Source organism: Eurypyga helias, unplaced genomic scaffold, assembly GCF_000690775.1.
Source record: "Eurypyga helias isolate BGI_N326 unplaced genomic scaffold, ASM69077v1 scaffold1154, whole genome shotgun sequence".
Lineage (NCBI taxonomy): Eukaryota > Metazoa > Chordata > Aves > Eurypygiformes > Eurypygidae > Eurypyga > Eurypyga helias.
The window spans coordinates 64,495-84,113 of NW_010246613.1; the positions used below are offsets into that span (position 1 = coordinate 64,495).

Below are 19,619 nucleotides of genomic sequence, written 5' to 3' on the forward strand. Positions count from 1 at the left end.
GCTCATTTAGATTTACAGTGGCCTATCACAGTGTTTGCACTGGCAAAGGCAGATAAGATCTGCAAAGGAAAGGTAATGTTTTATTATCACATACCAGTACAGAAGATACAGAGGATCAATCTCTTGGAAATGGGCAAAAATGAAAGCTTTTGTTTCTCCATATAATGCATCCAAGAGAAGATAATGATCACGCAGACATCTTTTTCTAACTGATTTCTATCATAACTAACATGTCTCTAAGAAAGTCTTTCTCTGGGTTTTAGCTCAGTCTTCCTCCAGAAACCCCTGCAGGGCATGACAAGGCATCAATCAAGTTCTCCCAAGTGGAGCCTGTATTACTTATTTACAAAAAAAAAAAAAAAAAAAAGGGGGAGGGGGGAAATCTCTTATCAACAAAATGGAGAAGATTAATTCAAGCCTAAAATAACCTACGTAGGTCCCCACATCTATGAACTGGAGATTGCTCTTGCTCTGGTAAATGCAACCAAAATCTGATGATGCTTTAAGAATGATGCTCTTAAACCAATACCCACATCTGCCTGGTAACAACTATTTCAAAAGTAACGTGACTGTAGTTCACATTCCCATCTTGCCTAGAGTGAGGGTCAGAAAGCCTGGAGGTAGTTTGGAACCGGTTTTTGTTTATGAGGGAAAAGGTGGAGCCTGTGACATCTGTTCTCAAACTGAACTGTGGGGTGGGCAAGAGAGTGGTGCGGCCGCCCCAGCCAGTGAAACCAGCTCCTTTCTGTGGTTGGTATGAATTGCAGGGGAAGGATACAGCATGAAAAGAAGACCTGGAATGATTTCCAGGGTGCGGAATCTCATTTCTAAATACAGGTATGTGGTGTGGGAGAGAAGAGAACCTGTATTTAAAACATCAAGTCTCTACTAACTTTTCACAACCCAGTTATTACAGCACAGCTGGATGTTGTGCGTCTGTGTTTACATTGTAGGAGATAACAAGCATGCAGGTTTTTTAGAAATACCTAGATTGTCAAAGCTTTGTGCATCATCAACTAAGAAACAATTTCCTATAAATTCTAATGCTCCGAGACAAGTGGTTTTCATCCTACCTCAGTTTTCGTTTTGAAAATTTTCAGACTCTGTGCAAGACGTGGAATATAAGACTGTAATATGGGATGATCTTGTAGTCAGCACAAAAATGCTAATCACGCTGTAATGCTATTACTAAAGAAAAGAGCATTAAAAAGTAAAACATTGAGCAATCTGTGAAGTAGTCCCATGAGCCTGATTCTCACACTTGTCCCAATCTACATTAAATTATTCTTTTCTTCGAAAAGGTTTTGCTTCTTTGAGTGTATAAGGTCATTCTCTTACTCTGCTGCAAGCTGCAAAGCTAGGAAAAGAGCTCATGCAGCCAGGAGTCTTAGTAATCATGAACACTGGAAGACAGATGTTTCTCAGTCTCAGCTTTGACAAACAATGAAATCAAAAATTCATGCTCCACATAAAACTCCCACCCTTTTAGTTTAGGCTGTTACACCCTTTACCTTGCAAGTGTCACTAATAGCGTGGACACAGATCTGATGGTTTCAGTAGTTACACCCATCTGCACTATTACAGTCTATTGTCTTACCCTTGTTCTCCCTCAATAAAGGAAATCAGTACATTGCTCAACATTTTTATTTTGGAAACTCACAGGCAACCGGATGGCCTGAGAAATGATGCTGGAAAGATACCAGTTTAGACTCCAAATATGTATTTTTCCTTTATGACAATGTTAATAAGAAAATGAGTGACATCTAACTCCTCTGTTTAAAAATAACTGCACAGGAAGATGAAACTATATTATTATGATGGGAGGGTACTTTTCATCTCTGGAGTATCTGGAAAACGTCAGATGAGGCTGAAAGACTTGTTGAGTAGGCTATAGATGAAAAATTCATCTGTATCTAGAACAGAAAACCCACTTATTTATGTAACATTAATGAGCAACTGTAAATTCAACACAGCACAACCACCCATCAAAAAGCTAGATGGGCTACAGGAACATAAAACAGCGACTGGTCAGATCAGAGCATCTGTCTGAGCAACACAGGGCTCTCTCTGCTCATGTCTCCTGCTTTTGTGTGAAATTTGCACTCCTGTCCCTTTTTCTCGTTATTTATCTCTCAGGCAGCTGACTGCATGCTTCCTGCTTTGCAGAGCCGGTACTTTTGGCTCTCTCCAGACAATGGGACATTTTGGGGAAGTACTAATCTAAAATTTTCTTCTTTACATACTGCAAAATATCCCTCGATGCCTGCCTTTAGAGGCAACACATCAGACAAAGGTCCGAGTTCAAATACTTAAAAGGTTTGTCACAGCTGGTGCTGCAAGGGTTTGTCCATATACCAAATTAGAACTTGACGATTTAGCCACCAAAAGCAGTAATTTTATTGTCTAAACTACTTTTGAAATCTTCTTTCTGTAAAGCAATTCATCTTCTTCCTTTTTTGTCTTTTTTTAGACAAGTTCTTGAGGCAAAAAAATGTTTCACAGCCCTAAACAAAAAAGAGCCCTGCAATCTAAGGACTGTGCCATAGCTATTATTTCTAGTTTAGCGTTGCTTACCAGTAGGACACAGAATATGGTAATTTTGCATGTACTTATGTAACATATACATTTTATGAAACCAAAGTTATTTGTTTACTGCTAGAAATGTAAGACATTACAATTGTATTTTGCCTTAAGTCCAAATATAAGAGCAAGTTGTATTTTAGTGTCCCTTTTGGTCAGCTTTCCATCTCAAAGCAGCACTCATAATGTGAAGTTACTTACAGTGACGTATGGTTTTTACCCTGTTTATCGAACCGACTGAGATCTGCCATGAGACGACCAGCCGCTGGCCTGGGCTGAAGCGTACCCTCAAACCCTTCTGTAAAGGCTTGAAACAATATCCCATGAGATATGTCTTGGGGTGATGGAAAGGAGGAGAGGTGGGGGTGAAAAATTAAGGCTCAGCCAACTCTGTTGAAGCTGCACCTTTAAAATGCAATCTGAATCCAATTAAGAAAAGGATGAATAATTAACTTTGGCAGCCCAAGTGTTTCAGAGACATTAAAACACTGGCCTTGGCTGATGAAGCTAATGGTTTTAATTGCCTCCAGAAAGGCTGCTGAAATTCAATTTCAGCCCAGTGAGGCCTTTATTTATATATTAAATAATAATAATGATACAAATCTCTGTTTTCCTTCAGCTTGCCAAGCACTTCGTTAGGTACATAACATTATGGGGTTTTTTTCAAATTAACATCTGTGTTTAGTTCAGGAGGCCCAGTCTACTCACTGAGACCACAAGAACGATTTTGGTAGGGCCATACTGCACAATCACTACTCACAGAAAAGAAAGTTTAACTTGAATCAGTGACTTCATTTCTCAAGCCACAATGTATCAAATACTTCAAGTTTAGAGAGAAAAGGCCTCCGAGAGTCACGCTTTGCAGCACAATCATCTTTATCAGCCATTTCCAGCAGAACTGCCTTTGAATTCCCATTAACTCCACAACTCCTGGTGATCAGCAATAAAGTGCTGCGAAGGGGGCTTTTCAGGATTAAAGGAACATTTTCCTACAGCCAGCCCAGCCTGGTGGCTGCTTATTTAAAACTTTTCGCTGTGGGATGAAAAATTTAGAATTCTCCAAATATCTCTGCTAAGGTATTAATTAGTATTTTTAAAAGCCCATGTCGTCTTTTAAAGTAGTTCTGGGCAAGATGTCATCAAACAGTAGGTAATCTGCTCATTACAAATCTCACACAGTAAGTTTTTAGTTCAAATGAAGCCTGGAGGAAGCATGGCAGGGAGGAAGGACTCAAGTTGTGAAGCAGTACCAAATTATAATAAAGTTTGGGGATCAAAAAAGCAGATATTTGCAAGTTTTTCCTCATATCTCTGTGGAACACAAAGCAGTGTGTTTTTAATGCCTCCATTTCAGGCCTAAGACCTGCAGTCTTTCTCAAGAAACACTAAATGCTGTATTTGCAGCAGATAATCCTCTGTGAAACTGAAGGAGCTACTTTTGCCCATCTACCTAAGACTTGTACATCTGTTCTGTCCTTTCTGTTCCAGCAAGAACAGACTCACCCTGTTCTCCAATTAACAGCCAAAGTCCATCAGAGGGCTATGAGGAGGATAAAACCCAGCGTGGGTCCAGCAGACTCTTGCAGGCAGAGAAACGATTGTCTCTTGCCAGACGACTCCGAGATTTTTTCAGAGCAGTTGAAGATAATTAAATACCCAGCTCCCAGTAAAACTCAATGAAAATCAGTATGCCTACCATCCTTATGCAGGGCTTTGATTCAGAAATGTCCATTTCAATTCGCGACTGCAGCTAGCTGTGGCTTGCACCGCCGCCAAGAGTCTCCAGGTACCCAGCCCTGAATTTCCCCTACACCACACTGTGGGGAGAAAGGGCATCAAAAGGCCAGTACAGAAGACAGACTGAACTCAGGAGTACAGAATGACTAAATTTAAAGATATTCGACAGAGAGCAGTGGTGGATGAAGGTGCAGTATGATAAGATTTTTATACTGCATGGGGAAATCCTTTAGTCAGCAAGAAGACCTAGCTGCCAACTGGCTCAGTGCTTTCATTTTCACCATAGCAAGGAAATCTACATTATTTTGTTAAGTATTCTGATTAAAATAGAGTCCTATCCATGCTCTTCAAACAAAATAGCTCTTTTGATTATAGCAGTCTTAAATATTTGTGCTTTTCCAAATATAAAGTCATTTTTTATTCTTTTCTGCTGAGTGAAATTCAGTAACTGCCAAACAACTCTCAAAGGAATTTGAGGGGTTTAGTATCCTGCAGCATTCATCCAACTTTTCCCATGTAATTCTATGGGATTAAGGACAGAACCAGAAAGCCTCCTATTTCCTCCCATCAAAATCAGAGCTGTACTGCCATAGGAATGGAACAGCAGAAGAATGAATGACGGCTCTGAGTTAAAAATCGAGATTAGTGTTCAATTTTCAGGAGAGATGAGCATGAGCATAGCAGGGACAAAATAAGTATGATGCACAATCATACCACAAACACCTCAGCAACATGTGCTCCTCCGTGGGGACAACGTTCACCACAATAAAATGGAGGGGAAAGTGGAGAGAGTGAGAAAGAGCAAAGAAAGTTTACAAAGCAATGCTAGAATAAACACGTAGGCTGATTTATCTTTGTTCATCTGATGGGGAAGGTCTGTCTAAACTGTCTGTAGAGATCTCTTCAGTTAAACAAACTGTCAATGATAATAAACAAGGACCAAAAAATTGCAATGCCTATCCAATTTTTAAATATGCAACACAAAAGAAAAATTATTGGACTAAGGCATTATTCTTTTTATGTTCCCAGCAATGAAAAGCATGCTGAGAAAAGTAATTATATTAAAATTACAAAACAGCATAAATCAGAGAATGTCACATTATTTCCATTTCATTGTCCTATTTGAGTATATAATCTGAACCTCAGCTGGCTGAAAAACTTAAGAAAAAAGGTTATCATTTCAGACTGCCATTTTAATGCCCCCCAAGTGCAATATTTGATTAATAACTGCAATATTAGATTTAGGAAAACAATGCTCCAAACATAAATTACACACCTATCCCCCATCTTTTTAAAGCATTTCTCAATATTAGGACGTTTTCAAAACAGCCTTTATAAACACAAATAGATGCACTTTGTTCTTTGTCAGCCACACACTGTCAAACTTGCCGTCAAATTCGGCTATAACATTGTCAAAACTTGCTGTCAAACTCAGCTATAACAGTGAAAAACAAAATAAAACCACACGTTGCCCCAAAGAAGAAATTTGGGATGTCTTTCCTTTTGTAACTAGAACCTCACAGCCAAATCCCCAAGCCTCTTCAGAATCCTGGCCTTCCTAAAGATGCTATGGGTTGTGTCTACAGCTCCAGCTGCAAGATCAGACTTTTAAAATATTTTCCCTTTTATAAACGCTTCTCTGCTTTCAAACCCATTGCTGGGCAGCTTGAACTACATTGATTAATCCTCCCTTCTGAATTATGGAACAAGAGCTACAAACGGGATGAAAAATGAAGTCATTTCTAGCTTTAGAAATGCAGAAAATGTGTTTAAAAACCTGAACAGTTTCTACCACAGATTGCTATGACACTATTACTTTGCTGGAAATGTCCATCCACAATGTGAACTTTATAATAGTCATTTTTATACCCTCACAGTTGGAAAAGACAGAAAGAGGAAAAAACAGAGGAAAAAACCCCCACAACAATTTAAGGGAATGGTCCAGGAGCCATAAATATTACAGTTGTGTCCTGCATTGGCCACTTGGGGGAGGGGGACCCAAACCTCAAGTTCTATTTTGCTGTGGGAGACAATGATTTCCCCTTTAAAAGGATTTTTGAACTCTGGGTCCCCAGGTGTCCACCATCCTTTTGCTGAAATGACATTTATGTGGCAGATGGTACAAATAGCCTGGCATGCTTCGTGGTTGTTGGATCACTATAAAAATAAAAACTGCCAGATGGCTGGCATGTTTCCTGGCAGGAGCATAGGGCCTCACTGACTGATGAGAGGAAGCAAAGCTGCCCAAAATAAAGTAATAGTGTCTGAATTTTCTTTGGAGTGCTTTTGAAATGTGGCTTTCCCCCCGCCGGGGGTGGTTTTTTCTCACCTTGTGATATCCCTCTGTCTGTCTGTGCTCATCCCGACTTCATCAGTCCTCCCACCCCAGGAACGGGACCTCTCCACCATCCGTTTGGTACGGCTGGGTGCAGGGCACAGGAGGTGGTGTTGCAGGTTGAGATCTCCCCAGGCTCTGCGCCAGCAGAGGATTCCTGCTCGAGGGAACATCTCTCCATCCTCTGCTGTTCCTATCCAGGTTCAAGCCTGCAGCACAGCAGAGGACTGTCGTACTACGAGAAAACCACCACGGGGAGCACATCACCCTGGGTGCCCTCTGCTTGGACCTTCTCCAGAAGGAGGAAACATAACCCAGTGTAAACACGTCAAACTAAATGAATTATTTATTTTTCTACTGCCGCTGTATTAATGCACCATTGTCCCCCTAACGATAACACTGCTGGGCAGCTGGCAGTAGGGTTGTGTTCTTACTGCACCAGATGAAATGAAAGCTGGAACACTGTAGTGTGGGTCAAGGGAGGAGAAGGACTGACACCAGCCCCAGGAAGTGCAGCATTAGCAATGCTTTGCCATGAGGGACTTTTTTTTACTCTACCTCCGTTTCCCCCTTCAGAAAGAGAACCTTGATCAGAACAACAAGTTTCCCAGAGGAGGGGTACACGAATTAGTTACCATCTGCACAACTACTCTGAACGGACCCATTTTGTTGGAGAGATGCAATTGTAAAATTCTCAATCTTACTAACTTGATCAGAGTTAGGAAGACTTCTCAAAAGAGTTTTCAAATTCTGATTGTGTGCTGACCTTAATTACATCCATGCAATTTCACAAAGGTAATCAAGGGCTGAGTATGTCCCTTCAGGAACATTCTGCTCATCTCCCGTCCCATTTTACCTTCAATTAACTTATTTATTCATTTAAACCAGTTGATGATCACTAATCTCCAAAACCCCAAATAAATGCTATCATTTCTCAAGTTAATATCAACAAGATAAACGAATCTCAGCAAGCAAGCATGAATTTGGGCCAGCCGTGATACAGACATAACAGCAGTGCAGTAAAGACACAAATCATTTCGGCGTTCCGTGCAGGCCAACCCATCAGCAGGCTAACAGGTCGGTGCCAGGCTGACATCTGAGCACCACATGGCTGTAAGTTTTTCCAAGATGCTTATTTCATTCCTGAAATAAACTTGTTACAACTGCTAATCCGCTGCATCACGGAGAGCAGCTAAACTGCATACATACATGGATCTCAAGCTCATCAACGATATTGTTCGTACTGTTCTTTCACAATCGCTGCCACTTGCATGCGTTCAAGCTCTTCCTGAAACTAATATAAAATCTGGAGTAGTGTTCAGCTACACCTGTAATCTGAGCTGGGTTTTAGCTAATTCACAGCATTCAAAGTTCTTTTTCTTCACACACTGCTGTATAGCACATACATATCAGAGTGGAGGTTCATTTTGTCACATTTAAGTTAAAATTCCAGAATTTCAGATTTTTTTTCTTTGTGACCTCTCTCTTTCAATTTCGTTCTCTGAAATATTGGAATAAAAATGCTTTTTCATCTCAGCAGATTTCAGTCTCTGGAGATTGCTTCCAGCTGGCATACAGTAGAAGAGTGACTGAATTAATCTAACCTGTTTTGAGTAAAGATCAAGAGACAAAATCAAGAACTCACAGCTTGTTCCTGAGAACTTTCTGCATTTCTATGCTCCTTGGAAGTTAGACCCACCTGACAGTCTGCCCCATAAATGTCTAACTATTTCTCAGCATTCCTCATCTCACAATACTTCAAGTGTTCAAGATAAAGTACCATCAGATGCAAGATACCCTATATTTTTGTTCCAATGAATGTCTCACTGAAACAAAAAGAAATCCACATGATTAATTGTAAATTGTCCCCAAGCCAGGTGCAGTTATTAACATAATTCCATACCTTGTAATAAAATTGCAATTATAAGGCATCTTGAGAATACATAAGGATATTTATGCCCACAAGAAAAGCACAAACTGTGTAAATACATATAGAGGTCTGCTGGATACTGGTGAAGATGCAAAAATGAGCTGGACCAGTACTAGCAGGTAGGGAGGCACTGGGGCAGGTTCACAGTGTGTCAAAGCTGACAAGGCCTGGATCATGCTATTGTTCTGTAAGTGGAAAAAGCTAGACTTAACCTTGTGAAGGAACAAAGGGAGGGAGTTAACTGAGCCAATTCTTGCTCAATTTTAACACAACTGAGAAGAAAAAGTCACCATCCTTGACAAAGAGTTATCATAGAAGCTCAGCTCTCTTGTCATTAGAGAAATTTAGAAATGCTCACCACAATTATTTACATGGTGAGTTACTTCTGAGGAAGGTCACTTATTTTCAGATGTTGCTTAGAGACACCTTGGCTTTTTCTGAACTCAGAGTATGCCACACTCTCCAGTTGTGAACAGCGAACTCCTCTAAAAGCTGCAGTGTCTCCTTAATGGAAAGCTTATATTTTGGTTTGGGTTTTTTAAGCAAAAAGAAAATCAATCTTGTGAAGAGGAGCTGAGAGAGGCGGAACACTTATCACACTGAACTGGTCTCAAGAGTTCATAGATTTCCACATCAACAGTGTTCTCCCTAGGGATGTTCTCCCAGGTCTGAAGCTGCTGCACACATACTGGCCTGTATTACACCTCGTTAGAATTGGTGATATCCGCCTCTTCATTTTATTGTTTTCTGTGTTTCTGTCTGCCTTTCTGCAAGGGCCAATGGAACTACTCATACCTGGCTTTACTGTTCTGCTGACTGATACATTAGGTTAAAGGCTCTTACAGTGCCCTTGGAGAGCTTGTCTGCCTGTTTATGCTACCCACTTATCCATATGATGGAGAGGAAAGGGAAATGATCCTCTCCACAGGAGAATGGAAGTATAAAACACCCAAAGTAGAATTCCTATGAAGAACGAAGTCACTGTTTTTGTACCAAAATACAGCCTTTGATGAAAACTTCTCCAGTTTTCAGGCAATCCATTTCCAATAATTTATTTATATTTTTCATGAAAAGCAGCCCCCTTTTTGTAAGAGAAGCTAGACAAAAAAATAAACCTTCTGTCAAAAATAGTGTTCATGTGGAACAATGTCATCCAGTTCTGTTTATAGGGCCACAGGTATCAGACATATAACAGAACTGTTCAAATGTGGGCAATTGCATACTCCCATCCTCTCTTTTTGTTGTCTCATATTACCTGTGAACTCCATTTATGAAAATAAAATATATAAAAGTTCAAGATCGAGTGTAACATCATTATAGTTTCTTAGAGCACTGACAATCTATTATTCTAATGGGTGATTTATACGAGCCCTTTGAACCTTGCCTCACGAATTCAGAACATGTTGAATAAACATGTATATGTGTTTGAAACCCACAGCGTTTTAACATCTACTTAACAGGGTTCCAAGGACGCCTGCTAGAAGTTTCCAACTGCCTAGTTGATTCAATAGCCTCTACTGCTTAGACATGTGAAGCAAATACTTAGGAATTAGGTTTTAGGAATTTGTAATTGAGCTTGTATAGCACAAAACCCAGGCAGCTTGTCTTTGCTCAAATCTTAATTTCATGCCAATTACACAATGAAGACACCAATATTTTTCACTTGTTAAAAAAACTACTACCATAAGATAGTCCTAAACAGCCAATTTAAAGGCTATATCTCGGTCAAAGACTTGGGATGAGATCTTCTGATGTATTCTGAGAGGGACTATGAGAAACGATAGGAACTGGGATTAAAGCACACTGAAGGGATGACATCCTTCACTGGCTTGTTATGGTAATATTACGTGAGATCCCATGCAGGCTCACTTAATGGCCACCTCCTTGTATCATCAAGCTTGTGCAGTTGATGGGAGGGCAGGGCAGAGCAGCCGTGTCGAGGAATCGTTCAGGTGCATTGCTCTGCAAACCAGTGAACCCAAATTTCTCCATGCTACTATGCATGTCTAAATTCTGCCAACTGAGGTGCATACAAAAATTGGTTTTAGGTGAATTTTAAGAGATTAGAAATGAATGCATATTTTCTACCTAGCCTCCACAAATTCCATTGAAAGCTGAAGCAAGCATTTCGAATTCGCATGGATTTGCACTAGGAACGTAAGGACTGTGTTTCAGCACTTCAGTTTTCTGAACACACCAAAGAAGGAAATATTATAAATATGTGTCAGGAAATGGGATTTTAGGTGGCAGAGGTCAAAATACCACAGAAAATTATGGGAATTAAGTTTAATTAAAACACCCCAACTATTTTATGCTGACATTTACAATACTATGTCACATAGGGAATGTTTTTGTGTATGAGAGTGACTAGGTCTGTGTAACATGTAACAGAATCAAATGTGATGGGGACCCATGAGATGGGTCATAAAGATCATAAAGGAAACAAAAAAACCCCTAAACAAACAAACAAACAACACACCCCAAAACACACAATAGAAAAACATTCCTTTCAAACTTTGACAGATGTAAATGTATGAGACCAAAAAGTTAAGGAAGAAAACATTGAAAACAGAACCATTAAATGACTGTAAGGAACTGGACAGTCCATTCATGTCCAGCCTTTCCTAGTTATGAATTTCAGTTCTCTTTAGGAAAGCTTGATTCCAAAGACATTGATAGAAAATACCTTTGATCTCTAATTATTAATGTTGCATAACATTAGAAATTATTGCAGCATCTCATTAATTATAACAATCTCAAATCTGTTTATTTGAAAGTTAGACCTCTCAGAACTATTCCTTAGTGGAAAATCAACTAATCTTTCACCAGCAATTAATTGGCGGACACCCTATTCAATCCTGTCCAAATCCTTGTCTACTGCTCTTTACAACAGAGTTAATAACAGCTTTATCCCATTCTACTTTTGTTTCACAAGATAGGAAGGTCTTCAGGCAAAGCTGCATTTTGTTGTGAGTACAAAGAGTTCCTAGAAAAATAATACTTGGAAACCAGCCGGGGTCATTAGGTGCTTTACAAGTAATTAAGATAATAATGGTTAGATAAAAACTGTGTGACTTGGACAAGATAACTGCATCTTCCAATGCTTAGACTTAGGCAAAGGGCTGCAGGTATTAAGCTTCTTGTATAGCAGACCATTTTGTTCTAAACTGTGACCCTGACTTGGCATTCCATCGTCTAACCAGGATACCATGTGGCAGTTGTGCTAGCAGTGTTACTGAATCGGTAACTCCTAATAGCAGTCTGGGATGATTCATTCCTGGAAAAGACTTCGGAGCTGCCCAGTGGTATAACACTGAGTAGGGTTCCCTTACGCTGCAAGCTCACTTTGGCATCTGTCTGCAGGAACCTCTGTGCTGCCCTCACAAGCACACACAGCCCATCCTGCAGCAGTAGCTGTCTAGGCAAAGCTATTGTCTGAAAGAAGAGCAAACCCATCATTCAAACCAATTAGCAGAAGCATGAGGCATGGACATATAGTCAATGCATCCATGCCAACAGAGCTGACAAAACCCTTCTAGCTTTACCACAGAGGACACCCTGCTTGTTAACAGCACATGGTGATAAATGTGACAGTAGGACTCCTACTGTCCTACTGAAGCTCTTCTTCAGTCTGTAAATTTATATTACTAGGATGGTGTCTGTAGAAAGAGGAGAACGTGCCAGAGTATAAATTTGACAGACAATTAGTATACGTCTTGAAATGCATGGTTTGCAAATTATTTCTATTATACATTCATAACTTATTAACTGAGGGTTGTCTGAGCAGGGTTTCATCACTACCTCCATCAGATCCCCCCTGACTGTGGCGTACCCAAATAAAGCAGTGAACACATTTCTCACGCTCATGGCAGCGCTGTCTGTCCGCTAAGATCCAGGATGGGGTTGACCTTGCCTGGTGCTGAGTTTTGTAGAGGGAGTCCCTCAGCAGGCATAAACCAGCACTTCACCTGCAAGAAGCAGACATTCTGCTCCATCTCTGATGAAATCTCAAGGCATCATAAGGTATCATGAAGAGAAGAACATGTATAGTGAGGAGAGCAATGCCTTTTCCAACAAAGCTTCATCTGAAACCAGTGATGAGCATGGGTAAACAGGGAAAGTGTCATATTCCAGCTGAAAAGAGGCTTGCTCAATAACCCATTGGACAAAGGAACTGCACACAAAACTATACATAAGGGGTTTGCTCTCAAGTCTAAAGCATCGTTTTCTTTCTCATGCACCTTCAACACAAACCCTGCTTGGGGAAGAAGCAGCAGCAGGGAAGCACTTGCCAAGCTGGCAGAGACAATGGTAGGGGCCAGCTGGCAGCAGAGCTTGCTTCACATGGCATTCAAGCTCTGCTGTTCATATTCCACAGTCTACTTACCAAAACCCTTAAACAGCCACATCTCAGCTCTCTCTATCTTAAAGACAAGTCATAAAAGCCAGTGTCATCTGTACAATGTCCTCTAGTGCTTTTCCTGTCTCGTACTTTAAGAAACCATGTCAAAAAAATGAGAATAAAGTAAAGAGAATTCCCACCTACCACATATGTGTTACATTTCATGCACCATTTCAGTTCCGTAAGTTTAAAAAAATATATAGCCAAGAAGTATTAAAACATCCCAGAAAGCAAGATGTGGAATAAAGCTGAGTTGAGAAAAAATGAGACCAGTTCCAATCACTTACTGATGCGGTGTGGGGATGCAACTGATGTATTTATGCTTCATTTTTAACAGACAGATGTACTTCTTTGCTTAATCTCACCTTCAGAGGCACCACTTGCATCAGAATGGCGAAGTTAGTGAGGTGGTTGCAGAGGCACACTGAGTAGTTGAGGTCTCCACTCTCACGCACACAACCTTCATTAGACCAAACACCAGTTCCATCGCTGCCAAGCACACAAAAATGAAACATTATCAAAAATCATCTTAGCAGGTTAGTTTTACATGCATTATACTATACAGGAGATAAAAATGTTTGAAAGCCATTCTCAGGCTGGTGCATCCACAAACATTGCGAGTGTTTCTCAATTCCCTCATGAAAATAGTTAACTATATGGTAACTACATTTTTTCCTTACATTGTGCAACCCATTTATGGCATTTCACCTGGACCCCAATTTCTATATTCTGAGAAATATCAGACAGGTCAACAATCTTGCAAAAATCAAAGAAGTCAGCGTATCATATCTGTTACCTCTTCCTTATCCACTGTCCCACTCATCCTGTCAAAGTAATTCAGACTGACTGAGCACCATTTCTAGTGACCCATCCATATCATCTGGTTTCTGTCACTTCATCCCCAGGGATAGCAAGAGCAGCTCCTGCTCCACTGAGGATGTGGCTGGGCTGGCTGTGCGGTCTGCCCCTAGGGCTGTGCGGGAAGGTGATCCTCATGATTTCGCTTCTTCCTAGAACCTGGGAAACCTAGAAACCCCCGTTCTATCACAGCCCTGCAGCGGAGTGGGGACACACCAGCCCCAGTCACACATCTAGGGGGGTTCATGCACTCAGGCACCAGAAGTCATCCACCCAAACTGCCTGCTTCTTAACCATTTATTGCTTTTGATAATATTCTGGGTCCTGAAGCTCAACTGAGTGATCTGTATTTTTATTGGTGCTTATTTTAAAGATAAGTATTGCCTCACCCTTCCTCTGTCCTTTGGGACATCCTTGAGTTCTCAAAGAGTCTGTCGTAGGTCAGAAACCAATTGCTTACTCTTTAACTACCATGCACTAGGGAATAAGACCATCTTGATGCAAATAAAACACATTTGGAAGGACAGATTTTATATTTCAGTTTCTATCCTGAGGCTAAGCCTCAAGGGCCCAAGCCCCAGTGGAAAACAGTACAGGAACAATGTCCCAACAATATTAATTCGCTTCAGTAAAATCTGTTTCTAATTTATCGTAATTTGTGAGTAACCATAACAACGAGTAACTGCCAACAGCTGGGACAGTTCAACATACTTGAAACAAAAACTTCAATAAAACAATTACAGTGACCTTCCCATGTGCATGCCGAATAGGAGGGATCACAGCCTTGCGGGCCATTGCTACATCAATTAGGCTTATACTGCTACGGCTCAAAAACTGTTAATCCCCATGCAATTCAAAATTCACTATTTGTATTCTTTCTCAATTGATTCAGTAAGAGCAGCATGTCTGGAAATCAAAACCAGATGAAATATATTCAGAGCTAAAAAAAAAAAAAAAAAATAGCTACTGATTTTCCAAAGTTCCTATTTTTCTGAGTGAAATTTAAGGTGATATTTTAGCCCCTTTCATTCTAATTTTCACTCAGGGGCATAATATTTCTCTATTCCGTGCATTGGCCAAAATTCACAGCTCCGAAATACTGATCTCACATGGAATTGTGACACAGGCACAGATCCAGTGAAAACAGTGTCACTGCTGGAGGTTTGCCATCTTAAAACATCCAAGCATCTGCTCAAGTGGACATATCCACAAAACCAAGATAAGCATGATTCCTAACACAGAGTCATAACCCAAGATAAGCACGATTTGTATCAGTCTGCATTTTTGATTCCAAAAATTGTCAGTCTCTCAGTTACCCACCTAACACAGGGTCTGTGAATAACAAGTCTCCTATTTATGGTAAGAAGCTACCCTGAGATTGTATTTTCTGTAAACCAGTGTTCCATTTTGTTAGCTATTTCCAAGAACGGAAAAGAACCATATAGGTAATACAGCATCACAATAATAATACACATCACTGTAATTTAATTAAATCAAGTTAAAGAATTTGAATGTACGTAACATACCTGTAGTCCAGAAATGCACAGTAAAGATGAACTCTGTTACTCTTATTTAGGGCTTGGCTGTATTGTCTGGGAGTCTGCAAGAGAGAAAACAAACCCTGAAGGAATGTTTTAAAAGGACTAAATTCCCCTATTCAACTACTTTAAATTCTCATTGCTATAACAACTTCAGTAGACTTACCCTAGATTAACACAGAACTGAAAGCAGATTTTGTCAGTCTTTGTGGCTTTAACACAAACTCCAAACATGCAAAGGCTGGTATTCAGTCTTAATTTTACACATTAGGATTAAACTCATGTCACTTTGAGTGAGAAATCTGTGTCTTATTTAAGTAAATAGCAAACCAGGATTATTTATTGTATATAAGCACAAATATAGGTGTTGATTTTTGAAGGACTGGGGTGTTATTCTTTGGCACATATTTGGCTTTGTTGGGTTTTGTTCTCATTGGGGAATCTCACATTTTAGTGTTATTAATCATAAAGTACGTACATTACAATGACCAACTCACAGACATTTTCCTTCCACAATAGTGATTATTTTAAAACATACAATCAAACTGAAAGAACAATGCCGTAATTCCAGACTTCATTTTAACACACCTTTTCATCATGATGGCATAATTTCTATCTTCTGTAAACAGACTTGGCCACTAACTCGATCTCCCTCATTCAGGAAGCTTTGAGACCCCACTCTCCACTCTGTTGCACCAGTTTCATGACAAAATAATTCAAATTATACTGGAGTGAAGTAATAATTTGTTACACACAAAATACACAAACTAGAGGACTTCCAGGGTTTGTTCAACTCTTTCTAATAAATCCCCAAAGTCCACATTGTATTATACCCTACCTTAAGGCAATTTTTTAATTACAAGAGTCTTCAGTATAAACAAATCACTGGTGAATTAACAGCCCTCAGATTATTGCAACACAATTCTGCTGTCAAGCCAAAAGATAACCAAGTATTGCTTTCCTTGTTTTACAGAAAGAAGGAAAAAAGGCCCCTCCACCTCATCGTGCTGAAACTCAACCAAGTACAAGAAGTGCCTGATGAAATTTTCCTTCTCCTCTCCCACAAGTCCAACAACCAGTGTCAGGCACAAGGTAGCACAGTTCCCTCCTTAGTAGTGATAATAAAGCATTTCTGCCTAACCCAGGGCATACACACATCCACATGGGATTTCCACACTTCAAGTAGCTATGCTGTAGATAAGGCCATTTACTTCTTAACTCATGTCTCTAGATAACATAAATGGAATTTTCTTATCTGGTTGAGCATCATTCCTGGAAAAAATTTCTAGTTCCTTGACTCACCCTAATTTCCCTAAGCTTTCATCACAGAAACAGCTGAGATTGCAGGTCAGGTACTCACACAAGCAGACCTTTTTGAAGAGGAAGGTGTCACTTATCTGCCAAGGGTCTGTTTTCCCCTTTGACTAGTGACATCCTGTGGCCTTTTTCCATGAGAGGAGCAAAGCAAATGGTAAAACCCAAGTCTCACAAGTGTGCCACCCTGGGAAGGGATGATGGGACAAGATACATATCTCTCATCACCAGGAAATATTTCATTGATATAACACTCAATCTGCTGATGCCACTTTCTTTCCAGATGTGCTGAGAGATGTAGTAAAATCAAGTATGTGGCATTAATACAGAGTCCTTCCTCATCTGTGAAAGTCCTTCCCCAGTGCTGGCTGCCCTGTGAAGGCCGCGAGCAAGGCTTTAGGATCAAACTGGTATGCTCTGCTAGATCCATCGATTTTGAACTTCTCATACCTTTCAGAAAGTGCCCTGCCACGAGCCTCACCTTTCATAACACAGCCATTATTAAAGGCGTCCACAGTCCTGGACACCTTCCAAATCACAAACCACCTATGAAATATAGTGTCTTGCAGAAACTGCTTCCCTCTCTTAATCTCACCTCTTGCTGCTCAGACTATTCTTGAAGAGCACTGGTTCAGAAACTGCAGAAGACTAATGATCCGTAACCCACAGCTGGAAAACTGCCATCTGCAACTTCAGTTAATTTAAAGTTTTGTTGGCAGAGTTCATTCTGTTTTACCAGCAGCAAGGGCATGTAGCATAATGTTTGCCCATTATGCCGTATAATGTTATGCCCATCACGTCTATAGCTTTCCTGAAGTAAGCAACTGAAAGAAACCATAGTCAGTTTGTATTACAAATTACTTCACTTGTATGACAGACAAACAGTGGCTAAAAAAAAAAACAAACACCCAAACCAACAGCAAGCGAAAGATGTGCTGTAATAACAGCTAAGATCATACAATAACTATCATTTCTGATTTGTAAGATATCTCTAAACAAATCCTGATTCTTAATACACTAAATGGAAAGGGCACCGCAGGGTCAGGTTGGAAGAAGACGTAGTACTTCATTTGTGTATCTTTTAACACAAATAAATCCCAGATGTATGTTTTACCCTCAATTAAATATCTCTGGCAAGAGACAAATTATTGTTTTTCTCCATCTTTAACTCTAAGTCCAGATGTCACTCATTAGACAAACTACACCAAGAGAGGCTCTGCAGTTGCTAAGCTGTCTGAAATTTTATGCATGCCCACATGAGAAAAGAATAGACAAACTATGCCTATACAAGAAGGGTCCATACTAATTTGCCTATTTACTTCTCTTAAGGAATATTTCCCATGTTTTAACACACACAATGTAGGCCTCATGAGGCTTTTCAGTGCCATTCAGACCAGGGAGTTTCCCTAACCAGGGCCACAGGGAGGCAGCAGACTTCCCTGTGGGAGGGATCCAGCCAACATATGGGGCCCTCAGTTCCCCTCCGAAGCGAAGCACCTACCATGAGTACCCTCCTTTTTTCTTGACTGAACTAGCCCTAAGGTGTGGGGGTGACTGACTCACCCTCGATGTCTTCCCAGATGGACCTTCCTTTCCATCCTCATGTGCCTGGCCCCCAATTTACAAAGCCCCATACCTGTTGAGCAGCGGTAACTGGGGAGGCAAGGGAGGCCAGGAGGAGATTTGCCTGCTTCCCTGAGGAGGGACCTGTTTCCATTCGCCCCGTTCTCTTAGGTTGCATCCTCTTACCTGTGGCAAGAGGCGAGGGGATCCTGCTGCCTTTGCCTCAGGAGCGAGAGGGCCTGAGTCCATCTCCCTCTCACACTCCCTTACAATTCTCAGCCTTTCCACCTCCTTTTTCAGCTCAGCCACCAGGCTGAGCAGATCATTTACCTGCTCGCAGCAAACACACGTGTCGTTCCTGCAGTCCCCCATTCCCAGTTAAAGGCTCCGGCACTCCCTGCAGCCGGAAGCCTGGACACTGACACGTTTACATGGGGCCTCTGCCTGGGTTGCCACATCTTTGGCCAACAGTTTTTGGCCAGGTTGCAACCATAGCTGTTCCTGGCCATGTGACTACCCGCTCAGACTCCGCAGCACTCCCAGAACACTCACCACTTCCCCTCTGTTCGACCTAGATGGCCTCCTTAGGGCCTTTAAATAGCCCGCGGAGGCTGCAACTCCGCCCACGCTTCACCCACCTCTCTCGCGAGAGATGCTGGCCCGCTCCCCACGTGGATCCCAGCTTCGGGGAAAAAACTCCCAAAAACCCCGTATGCAGAGTTTTTGCCGCTCTGCCCAACTGCCGTGGGGACGGTCCGGTTCCAGAGGCTGATCACAGTGGCTGATTGTATTTAGCTACAGAGTGGTGGCTACCGAGGGAGGAGGGTGTGCACCTTCTAATTCAGTTTGCGTTTTTCTCCAGAGTAAAGGAGGACAAATCTCTGGGTCAGACCTGACGTTGACCTAAACACTGTAGCTCCAAGCCCAGTGTGTTGGGTGTTGGACATCCCTCATCCAAAGCAGATGCTAATTTACCTTATTAAGTTGCATTCAGAGTTCACTTGTCTCTGTTTACAAAATACAGCGTTTTTTCTAATTCAGAGATTTTGAAGCCTTGTCTTGTCAACCTCCAAGAATACTATGGATTATTTTGAAGGTGGCAAGAAAAGGCAGTAAGACAAACAGTTTACATCCTCATTGAAATATTTTTACAAGTGTATGAATCAAAGGCGCTTTCAATTCTTATGGGTTAAATTAGAGACTAAAATGATGGTCCTAATATAAGGATTCCCTGTCCTTATACCAACAGCCTGACCCATCCAGGACCACATGGTTTATTAATTTTCTTTTCCACCTTATACAATCTACTTCTCCACATTACCTATAAAATTAAAACTTTAAAGGTACATCCATGTATTCGGT

General features: G+C 40.9%; 1 protein-coding gene across 1 annotated transcript in view; it reads right to left on the reverse strand.

Annotated features, from left to right (window-relative positions):
• The window catches only part of GPR133 (G protein-coupled receptor 133), a 142,408-nt gene that overhangs the window by 49,873 nt on the left and 72,916 nt on the right, over positions 1–19,619 (reverse strand). The window contains exons 14-15 of the mRNA XM_010150445.1: positions 15,369–15,442; positions 13,350–13,473 (exon numbers count right to left, since the gene is read on the reverse strand). Coding sequence (XP_010148747.1) covers positions 13,350–13,473; positions 15,369–15,442 — 198 coding nt within the window. The remainder of the gene's footprint in view (positions 1–13,349; positions 13,474–15,368; positions 15,443–19,619) is intronic.